We start from the raw sequence: 12,098 nt of genomic DNA, 5'->3' as shown, positions 1-12,098 counted from the left end.
ACAAAACCACAGCTCTGCATTACGAATGACTGCCTGTGCCCACAGCCCACCAGAAAGGCTGGGGCTGCAAGTTTGGTGGCTGAACTACCACAGCATGCAGGACCCTGGGACAGCTGGCACACAGGACACACAGACTTGGTGTCAGCCTTGCTATGATGTGTGGAGCACAAGACCAGAGCACGCTGCATCATCTGCTGGAGGCTTTGTGAGAGGACAGGTGTTTATTACAGTGGAAATCTTTGCTCCTGTATCTTCCAGCAGCGCGCCTGCAACCTGCCCCACCTGCAAAAGAGACCTTCAGTAAGGCTTAAGTGAGGTACAAGCATTCTGCCACGTCCTTCACAAACAGGAACATTTCATCCTAGCAACACAGAAAAAAAAGGTTTTAAACCGCTCAAGGTGAATTAATTTATTTCTGTCTGCTACCTTTGTTTCACCCTTTCTTTAGAATTAACGATGATTACTGTAACTGCACAGTTGCACAGCTAAAGAATATAAAGGATATCCAGGAACGTGAAGGAAGACAAACAAAAAAACCCCTGAACTAAAGAAACAAAAAAGCCCCTCAGTAACAGTTTGATCCAGCACTCATGGGAAGTCAGCTGAGGATGACTCTTTCATTGACTTCAGTGGGCATTATATCACTCCAGGTCACTTGTCTAAAGCCTTGTTGCAGCTCTTGGGTATGCTGGTGGATCGTAAAACCGAGCTGAACTACTTGAGAAGAACTCTACATTACTTTAAAGGTCAAGAATTATAATAATTCACTAAAATGCTGTCTTTGTTAGTGTTTTCCCTGTACTTAGAAAGAGGAACAATTATGTTTCAAAGTCAAATGCTGGAACAGCAGCACTAATTATTTCAAGACTTTAAAGACTAAATTCTGCCTTCAGATTCACATGCACATTTTCCATTGGCTGAAATGGAAATAACTGATGCGTAGTTGACTTTTTACATTCGTTTTCCAGCACTTAAAACTACCAAGCTTTTTAATCTTCTGTAGAAAATAGGAAATTAACATCATACTCTCTATGCTATTTTTTGTGTGTGTGTGTGTGTGAATTTCAAATGATGGCTTAGGACATATTTGATGTATTTATTTCTGTTCAGTTAGGAATAAAAATGTGGATTTTTCAGCACTGCTGCATTCCCCATCATACTCAAAGAGTGTCTCTGAGTTAGTAGATTTTATGCTAAGTATACACAGTGGCAAAATTCCAACAACCCATGCTTAAACAGTTAAAATTATGTGTATGACAGTGGGTTTACCATTATACTTTTGCATATTGTTGAAAACAATACTTTTTAGTCTAAAAAACAGCAACATTTTGATCACAGAATATCATCAACAAAAGCCTCCAAAATTAAAAATAGTCTTTAGCTGACTTCAGGGTTTTTTTCCCATCTGGCATAAATGAGCTTCAGAAAACAAAATAAAACCCAGAAATTGTTGTAAATGGTTTTATGAACTTACATTGATGTATCTCCTTATTTCTTGGTCTTGCTGATTAAGAATAAGACAGCAAGTAAGAAGCAGCAGCCAGTGATAAGTTTGTCTCCTCCAATTTGGGAGGTGATGTTAAAATAAGAAGTTGAAAAATACTTTAAAACAGAATTGCTATGTAAGCCTCCCTGGTGATTTAGACTGATGTATGCATGTTAAAATGGTATTTTCAGTCTATCTTGTGCTGCCTGAGAACCATTTTTGTCCTTTTAAAATCTGCATTTATTTTATAACCCCTAAGTACTTTTCGTTTTTGTATTAACACTATAAATACTATGTTAGTAATACTAAACTATTTCTATTGACTTATTTGTAAAAAGAAAAATATATTATGTATTTATATACTTTTATAAAGTGAAATAACACTGGAGAGAGGACTAGGGGAGAAGTGTACAATCACAGTTGATTTGTTGGGCACACAATCAGTGGTTAAAACAAAAAGGAAAAGGAAGAAGTGTTCAGGTGACATCCCTCTTTCAAGCTGTGTCAGAGGAAGAGTCATAGGATGCCGACACTATGAAGTTGCCGGTACTGGAGTGGCTGGCCATGGACTGGGCAGCCTGCTGGCTCAAGTTATTGCAGATCAGCACCAGCTGGTTGCTCTGCGCTTCTGAGAGGGTGCTACAGCTCTGGTAGACACTGAAGTTGGTCTTCCGTCCGGGGATGTTGCCTTTCTCACACATGGTCTTTACCATCTTGGCAAGCTTGTTTTTCCCCAGGGCTTGGCAGTTGTACCAGTGAAGCGCGGCCAAGTTGACGACGGGTTTGATGGAGAGGTAGAAGGGCGCGTCCTCGTAGCGCATGGCTGGCGGTCGCCTCTGGGCGTACTCCTTGTAGTCCTGCACGGGGCAGGTCTGCGGGGAGTGCTGGGTGGCGTAGACCCGTGAGTCCGTCCCGCCCCTCTTGCTCTTGGCATTGATATCCCCGTTGTCCGGCCCCATCCACTCCAGGTATTCCAGCCCAGTCTCTGTCACCCGCAGCCGGATGTCTCCCCACTTGAGGGTGGACCCGTGGAAGCCCGTGCAGTGTCCAAAGGCCTTGGTGTTATTCAGCCAGACGAGGTTCAGGAGGCCTTCGGGATTGTATCGGCTCAACAAGCCTCTTTTGCGCAGGATCAGCTCATCGGCAAAGGTGAGCTTCATGGATTTGTGTGGCTTGTTTCCTTTTCCTTTACACCTCAGCTCGATCTGTTTTTGCTTTAGAGCTTCCTGGGACCTTTTGAACTCCTTATCCCTCGTAATACTGTATCCATACCTGTGCTCTTTGAGATACCTCTCCAGCCCACACTGGTAGTTGGCCAGGCTGTTTGGCTCGTATTCAGACCCATCCTTTTGCCTGGCATCCACAAAGAAGGAAGCGAGGTAGGCATCAAGCTCTTTGCAGGGGATGACATAGATCTCCCGGGTCTCAGAGGGGTACTTGGAGATGAGGAATTCTCGGAAATTGCGGAGAGCTGTCTGTGTGCTGCGAATGGTCTTCTCGTTCTGCTCCCTGCTGAGCTCTGCTGCTCGCTCATCCTGGTCTGGAAGAGGGAGAAGGGGAAAGACAAAATAAAGCAGAAGCTGTGAGTTTCAGGGGCAAACTTTTCCCCAGAACAAATTCCCTTAAAAAGGAAAAAACAACAACAACAACAGATCAGTTACACAAAGAGCACTGGTAAACACTGCTACATACTTTTTCATGACCGAAAAGGCAACTTTGGTTTCACAAATGATGTATTAGAGCATGGCACAAAACCAAAGTAGCTCCTCATGAGGCTGAGGCACAGTTTTGTGCATAGAGATTTGTGGAAATAGGCATTAGAGGCAATCTGCTTTTTAGAACAAATGCAAGGTAGGTTTTTCTGTGAATCCGAGTGCTGTGTGCAGGGCTCAATATGAGTAATAAGTCCATTCTGAACTGCTTCATTTATGAAACTAATGAGAGGTTGCACTGGTTCCCATTTTTGCTACAAAAATAACCGAAGCATCGTATTTATGATGGGAAAAATTATCTTTAATCAAACACATTTTTAAAGAGCTACATAAATCTAAACAGAAATGTACGGTACAAAAAAATGGAGCACATCCTGACAAAGCAATTGGCAGGAAAAGCACTACAGAGCAATATGTAATTTAGAAATATACAAGAATAAAAAAAACAGATAATATGTTCACATCAGAAGACATGGAAGAAAAATATGATTATACCCAGTTTCTCTGGGTAATCCATCTATACCTTGACATGGAAATACAATTATAACAATTTATTTTAATTTTGCAGAAGAATCCTGTTCTGCAAACAATTTTATATTGCTCTGTAAGGCTGTACTCAAAGGTCCTTACTGTCAGCAATATATCAAACCACAACATTCAACAACTACTGCTACAATGGTTATTAGTGACAGCTGAATTTTGGGCTGATCATAAGCATAAAAAGGAAAAGCTTTTGACATACAAGTGATGTGTATTAAGGACAGTGTTCCTGGCATACACGAACTGTTGATCTACAAAAGGACACAGTTTACAAGCCCATAGGTGGAACTGTCATTATGAATGTGACAAGCCTTCATGATTTTAGCATATGAACAACAAATGCAAAGAAGAAAAAACCCAATTATTTTACTGTTCTCTGTAATTGTGAATTCTTTTTTTCTGTAATTCTTTTTTTTTCCTCTCTCACTTAATAAGCAGAAGAGGTGAAAAAGGTTGTTTCATTTTGCCTCTTTGCAAAAAACATGCACTTTCAGCATGTCCTTTTAGCACTCACCAGGTATTTTCACACCCAACATTCACAACACAAAGGTCTGTGAGACCAGGGGGAAGTTGTCAATGTCCCTCTCTTTCAGGCCAACCATCACACTCAAGCTTTGTAGCAGGGCTCAGACCCTTGCTACATGTGCCCACTCTGACCTGCAAGCATGTTAAAAGGGGAGGCAGTAGGAAAAGGAAAGTGCTCTGTCTCCTTCCCTAGCCCACCAGCAATTTTTCATGCAGTGCAGATACACTGGTGTGCAGCTGGACAGCTTCCCCTTCCATCCATCTACAGAATAACTCCAAAGAGAGTTCATCCCATCACCTCCATACCACAGCTGTACACAGGCACAGGGAGTGACTTGCCCTAGGTCTCGGTGGACAGCCCTAAATAAGGGTCAGGTATTAAACCCTAAAATTGTGTCCTGGGTCTTCCCTGTGAGGCACCCCCTGAGCGCCCAGCCCTCAGTGAGACCTATTGAGAGGGGCCTCAATTGCTCTGCAAAGCACAGAGAAGCATGGGCAGCAGCTGAGGTCCTGGAAGGCTTCTGTAGCCGGGAAGAATGCTGTCACAGAGCACTGATGTTCACTCAAGCTGTGCTCAAGGGGAAAAAGAAAAGGTCAAGAGCCTGTCTGAGAAAATGATTTTAATACTGATGTCAGTATCAAAGAGCTAGCAGCCTGCAGAGAAGTCTCATGCTTCAGGCAACATGTTTTATAGGTCCTGTTATTACAGGTAGGCACAGGCTGGAAACAAAGAGACAGTGCTCTTTGAAGCTCTGAAACAAATGTGTACTCTGGTACTTTATTCACTGCACCCACCAGCACTTAGGCTGCATAAGCAATCAGTGCTTTGACTGACAGCCCACATTTTAAGTGCTGTTTCAATATAAACAGCACATATAATGGCTTGGTTTAATACATGTCATCAATCACTACTTCTTAGAGGGTAGCCTGTCACAACACAGCAGTGATACCCAGTCAGTCATTTATGTTTCAGCATCCTTCCTTAATCTGCAAAGAAAATTGCTGTATCTGCAGCTAACAGGTACAAACCCATGCTGAAATGAAGATCCCCTGAATTTGCACAGGTAAAACAGTATCCCAGATACCATACATTCCTGCAGCACTCTGGAGTGTTACTCCCCAAAGCAGGTGAGAAACATTAAAGATAAGGCTTCTCACCCAGACACATCAGGAGGACAGCATCAATTTTGACTGTGAATCCAGTGTGCAGTGGCAGTGGAGTATTCTCTTCTTCTAAGACTGCCCAAACATGAGGCATATTACACAGCACAGGATGAATGGAGGGAGACACTGGGACCCCAGGCAGAGTCTGAGACAGCCAAGGTCATGTGTCAGCTGAGCTAAAGTCAGCCTCTGCATGTGCTCATCATCCACAGCAAAAGCAGATGCATCTGAGCCTAACTTAACTAAGACAGCTCTTTACAGCCTAGGATAGTTGACAAAGGAGAGTTCTTCTTGTCATTGAAGTCTTACTTCATTTAACCAAGATTTCATGGTGCTGAAAGAAACAATATAATCCATCTCCAGCTACCATGGAGAATTAAACTGTATCCAGGCACACTTTCAATTGCAACAAACTTTGTGTTTTCTCCTGATTTCATAATCTTATTCTTTCTTATTGTGGTGGCTTACCCTAGTCAGGACCTAAGCACCTCACAGCCACTTGCTCACCCCACACCCCAGAGGGATGGTGAAGAAAACAGAGCAAAAGCAAGAAAACCAGTGAGTCAAGACAAAGAGTTGAAGGGAAATATAAAAAAACCCCGAACAACAAGAGTCGTTCACCACCTGCCACAAGGATACCAATGCCCAGACAGCCTTTGAGCAATGCTCACCTCCCCCAAAAAACTCTCCCTTCATTTTTTTTTGCCAAGCATGATGTCAGATGTCAGAATATCCATCTGGCTGGGCTGAGCCAGCTCTTCGTGATGCAACCCCTCCCAGCCTCTTGGCCACCCTATGCCTACCTACAGGAAGGGCAGTCATTAAAAAGAGATGTTTAAAGGGATGCAAGGTGCATTCTTTCTGTAGAGCCTTTGACAGGACAAGGAGATGATAAACATTATTTTCTGCATGCCCTTGTAAAACATTTAAAACAAACCCATCTACTCTACACATCTCTACTTTGCCTACAGGAGATAAGGAGAACTGAATCAAAAAACCTTACCACAGTCGGGATACTTGGCACTGGTTGTTCAGCTCTAGCCACAGGGCCATGAGACTTGCCAGAGCAGATTAGGCTGGTGTAATGTAATTTTGTTCCTTACAAACCCACCCAGACTTACAGACACAAAAAGGTTACATAAAGTAATGCAGTCATTAAGAACTAAAGACTAAAAGGCATCCCAAGTACCATCATAGTGAACTTCTGAAAATGTGTACGTAGTGGTAAGGATATGACAAGCTGAGAGTGCAACACTTCATGTCTGGGTCTGGTTACTGAAAGTGGACATTCCTGTCCTGAGACAGGAGTATTTCCAATGCAATAAATCCAAGAAGTTTGCTTGGTTTCACTTTGCTGCATCTTGATAAGTAGAAACTAAAAGCTCTTTTGGCCAGGCCCTACTTTTTTACCTGCTGCTTGTTTGGGTTTTGCTTAGGGTTTTTGTTTGGTTGGCTCTTGGTTTTGGTTTTTTGTTGTTTTTTGTTTAATTTCCTGTGGTACTTCTAGAAACTATTGTAAACACAGGCGGGGATCTGTATTAGTTCCTTGACCACTGCAAGCATAAAACTGTTTGCTTTTGGGCTTCCACGGTTCATATCAACTCTTCACTGTGCATGAGTTCCAAACCAGGAAAAAGCACAGAAAAAACCTCCTACAAAACACTTCTCAATATAAGAACACATCTCTGTATCACGAAGGCCCCATGTTGCAAATTTCTGGAGGGCAGGAGTGCAGGGAGGTGTTATAAATGCTTTCATCATTCTTATAGTCTTCAGTAGGTATCTGCTGTTAGGCTCCAAGAAGACGACATATTCTCACTGTGGTCTAATTTGTCTCAGCAAGTAAAAAGATCTGAACCAACCAGCCAAAAATTATTTTCCTTGTCATAACACAATTTTGGAGTTGGTACTGCTGTTACCCCTGTTTTACAGACTAGGAAAAGAAACAGAAAAATAAATGGACTTGAAGATGCAAATTTTAAGGTCCTGCCCCTGTCCAGCTGCATCGATGGAGCTCTTGAATTTCCTGTCTGATCTCACATCAAAGTTTCATTTCCAAAAAAAATATAACATGGCAGGAAAAGCCATTAAAACCCACTCTACTGTGGGATCTGGGGTAAACTCCCACCTAAGAGTCTGAAAAAGTGCCAAGTAGTTTAGGTGTCCCAACTGACATGTAGCCAAAAAGATAAAGTGACCTGGCAGAGATTAAACAGGCAACCTAGTGGGAACTGAAACCATGAGATGATGTCTCCCACAAAGCAACAGCTGTTTCTGATCTCTTCATAACCTTAACATGGCCAATATTTAACATTATCAGCAGAGTTATCAAATTCAGGTTTGTTTTTATTTCAGCTCATACACATACTCAGACTCCTTGAAAAGGACACAACCTCTGTAATTATGTATGGAGGAAAGGCACTTCCTTTCACAGCAGATAGATGCAGACTGTTAATGTTCAGAGAGGGTTTGTAACGTTAGTGGGAGTCATGAGCCTGACAGATTATTGCAAGAAATCTTCAAATCTGCTTAAGGTAGGCAGTGAGATCTCGGAAGAAAAAAACTAAAGGTGAGTATTTTGGTGGTAATCACACCCAATTTGTGTTGTGACTAGGGAAACACTTCTGCAGCGTAACTGCTTCTACCAAAATGCTGTCATTCAGGTGAAAAAGCCTCATTAACCACACACAAGTCACTGTGTATCTCTCCACAGTGGTGCTAAGTGCTCTCTCCTCAAACCCCAATGCTTTGACAATTGGCTCTTTCCTCTGCTCCACAATGACTAAAAAGCAGCGATATCCAACTCAGGGCCCTGGCCACACACACACAGCCCACTGAAACAGCTAACGTAAACCACAGTCTGCTCCTACTTTTCTCCTGTCCCCTGCCTGTTTCAAGAAGGTATCTTGCAGGCAAACAACATTCTCATGTCCACATCCACCACAGACAGAAGTCTCCCTGCTGCACAAGGGAGGTTTGGTCAAGCCAAGAGGCAGGGGTGGGGGACCCTCTGACAAACGCAACCTCTGGAAGCAGAAGCTGTCAGGAGTGGCTGAATGTCACACCATGGCATCCGCCTGGACAAGTCCTCTTTCTGCATGCAAAACTCAGAAAGATGACAGATGCTTTCCACTGTACCACAGCAATGACCTAGTGAGAGCCACTCTCCTTTCTCACCACCGAAGAAGGTGAGGGTGTAAGAGCTGGAGGCCTCCCTGGCAGAATCATCTCTAACCATTCTCAGAAACAGCCTCAGATTAAGAGACAGAGAGTGATGCACACTTGGAGAACGGTGGTTTTGGCACTTGTACTATCTGGTATGTTCTAACTTCCTTGGGGCAACTCCTACACTCACACAGCAGACAAAAGCTTAAGTCAAAAATACATATGTTCTAATGTAATTATTAAATGTCCAACAATAATTATTTAGGAAGTCATGAGGCCAAACAAAGTGCACTCTCCATGCCATGACAATCATAAATTGTTTAAGCTTAGGCTTTTGGTGAGTCAGAGTCAAAAGAGGCAGGAAAACCCCAAAACTTCCTGGAGACTTTCATCAGTTTTAGACATCCAACAGCAACTGAGAGCTGAAGGATTAAAGGATTAACTTGTTAGCTACACTAGAACAAAGTGCTCCTGTACCTTCTCTTGAATTTCTGTGCCACTGGTTTGACATTGCTATTAAATTCTGCTTGACAAAGTTCCCTATTTCCACTACGTCAAGTAAAACTCTATGTAGTTTAACATTTTCAAAAAAGGCTTTCATCAACATGTAAAATCTGCAGTATGATAGTTGTTTATTAATTAAAACCTATTTATGAAAGATTTTATGTTTTCTGGCAAAAAACCCCTCCATGCTTCTATTCAGTTAATCTCCTTCAAAAAAACTGTCAGTAAAATATTTTATGATTCTGAAACTAAAATGCTTTAGATATTCTCAGAGAAAAAAGAACACAGATTCCAAACAAATGAGCACGGGAGTATTTACACACTGGTATGTCAATGAAGTAAGAGTCACTAAAATAAACTTCAGTCATCCATACACGTTTTGCACTGCATGAAATGGGTATAGAGGAAACATATAGGGATTCCTGCTTGGTCATCAGTGCTAGGTTTGAGTTTACTGTCCCTTATCTTTCACCACTACAGCCTGAAAAGATAGGAGGCTCAATGTGTCTGCTAGCAAGATCAACAATAAAATTGACATCAATATTAACAGGACTCCCGTTTGGTCCTCAGACAAGAGAAAGCCTGTGGCCATGAAAAATAACTAAGAATTTATGTTCTCCTATGAATGAGTGGACAAATGTTTTACACAGTGGATATTAGCAATCACTGATGAATTGTGCTAAACAGCAGCACTTTGGAGACTTGGATTTGTACAAGTCTTCCCTCTTTTCCACCTGCTATAGGTGACAGCTGAGCTACGTCAACACAAAGATTCTAAAAATGGATTTTCTAAATCAAAAAGGCTGTAATGTGTGCAAGTAGACACCTTCTAGTTGTCTAGCTTTAACTCACATTTCACTTCTTCCATTAAACATTTAGATTATTTCTGGAGTATGAGGCTGTGCAGTTCATACCCCCTTTTGAAGCTGTTCTATGATGCACTGGTGGGAATCAGTGCAATGTAAAATGGAATGTATTTCCTCTGCATCCTGATAGCAAGGCTACTTGCTCCATGTTACCTCGGGTCCCACCTCTACTTGCATGAACAGATGTATCAACTCTATCTCTCTCAGGCTTGCCCAACAGTGCAGCAGGGCAGCAGGGCAGTACAGCTGCTCCCTGGGGCACAGCATGAAGAACAGCAGATGCAGACGAGGTTTTGCAAGAGCACTGGAGAAACCATTTATCTGGTACTTAGATGATATCCAGGCAAAATGTTCTCAGCTCATGGCAGGACTGGAGTCTGACATTTCAGCTGCCCTGTCCCACGTCAGTGACCTGGAGCATGACCAAGCCTGGAAACAGCTCCAGGTTTACCTGCCCTGCCTCTTCGATTTCTTATTTGCACAGCTATTATATTTACAGGAGGATTATTTAAAAAAAATCATAAATTCTTTAAACCATAACATAATTGACTGACCCAGCTTTTCATAGACACAGAGGGTTTTTATAAAAGCCCTGCTTGGAGTCTTCTATACTACAACCCCCAAAACGTTACAAAACATTCTAAAAAATTTGGAACGTCTTTCATTTCAAAATAACCAACTGATCTTTCTTCTATTATGTTCACTTTTAACACGTAATTGCTCTTCTTCTAGGCCTCAGGTTAAAAAAAATAAGGTAGACTGGTGAGATTGGAGTGATGCTGGAGCTGGTAATAGCAATGCTCTACCCACAATGAGTGGCAGACGTCAGCTTTAGGTTGAACATGCATCTTTGTATTCAGCCATATAATATTCTAATAATTCCAAATCAAGTTGCAGATTACACTGAAAGTTAAATCCGTACTCAAAGTACTGACAGACATTTTTTTGCTGAGTATTTTCTTCAGAGTAAATACTTAACTCTGGAAAACAGAATTCTTTTTTTACCTGGCACTTTTTAGCAATACAGTGACATGTTGCCCTTTCAAAGAGTGTTATTTACTTTAGGATCTGTGGCAGAAGGAATTAAAGGACCATGTCAGTGATTATCTGACCTACCCTGAAAACTGGAAGGTGGATGATGTATGGAATCAGTACAAGAAGTGTTGCATACACATCCTCAGTAGAGTATCTATTTTTCTTCCAAGTAAGTTCACAGATCAACAAAGCATATTTTTAATTGTATTCTGAACTGGGATCCCTGTATTTAAGTATATGCTTAGGTAGAAATGTAGAAGTGTTCTGGACTGAGTCATCATTTGTTGAGAAGGTAGAACAAGGGCACAACTGAGTAACATTTATATAGAATCATAGAATGGCTTAGATGGGAAGGGACCTTAGAGACCATCTACTCCAACCTCTCCACCATGGGCAGGGAGACCTCTCAACGGTACTAGGCTGCTCAAAGCCTCATTCAGACTGGCCTTGAACACCTCCAGGGAGGGAGCATCCACAACTTCATGTGTAAGACAACTTGATTTAAAAGTTGTTACGGGAAGAACAAGAAAAAAAATCAAAATTAGTAGAGAAAAACCTGAAAAGGTCTGACAAACATCTCATTTCTTGAATTATTCTTGTAATTTAAAAATTTATGAAGTACTGCTCAGCCAGCAGTTCAGCTAGTGGGCTGCTTTGCACAAATCACAAGCACAAATTTATACAGCATTATACAAAATCTTGCTCAGTGTAATTTTGTGCCTGTCTGCAGTTGCAAGCCCTGTAGCCCTGATGTGAATCAGGACATGGACATGTATCCCCTTATAGTCTTAGTCTTCTCCTTGAACAACATCCGACATCACCAGAGGCTTGAAGTATTCTCAGCTTTACCCCACCACCAGTTTTAATGTAATTGCTTTTACGAGTTTTTGTAGTTGTCATAAGAATAGCTGGAAAAGCAATGCGATCTCAAAGGGATTAGGAGCCAGGAGTATGAAGTTTGCTTGCTTTTGATTCACTCCAGACATCATCTGAGAAGCAGAGCTGGGAATTATCAGAGGGAAATAAAGACGAGAGAGAGAAGGGAGAACCAGAACAAAGAGAAAATGGAACAACACCGAAGAGATTAAAAACAGATGAAGC

The 12,098-nt window shown here is 41.8% G+C and overlaps 1 protein-coding gene across 1 annotated transcript in view; it reads right to left on the bottom strand.

Moving 5' to 3' along the window:
* Window positions 1-1,887: 1,887 nt before the first annotated feature.
* Window positions 1,888-12,098, bottom strand: part of KIAA1958 (KIAA1958 ortholog) — a 52,879-nt gene continuing 42,668 nt past the window's right edge. Inside the window, exon 3 of the mRNA XM_030467476.1 lies at window positions 1,888-3,026. Coding sequence (XP_030323336.1) covers window positions 1,981-3,026 — 1,046 coding nt within the window. The 3' untranslated portion in view covers window positions 1,888-1,980. The remainder of the gene's footprint in view (window positions 3,027-12,098) is intronic.

The sequence above is a fragment of the Calypte anna genome, chromosome Z, assembly GCF_003957555.1.
Source record: "Calypte anna isolate BGI_N300 chromosome Z, bCalAnn1_v1.p, whole genome shotgun sequence".
Taxonomy (NCBI): Eukaryota; Metazoa; Chordata; class Aves; order Apodiformes; family Trochilidae; genus Calypte; species Calypte anna.
The sequence above is the reverse complement of the archived record's forward strand: the minus strand, read 5'-3'. Positions and strand labels throughout refer to the sequence as shown.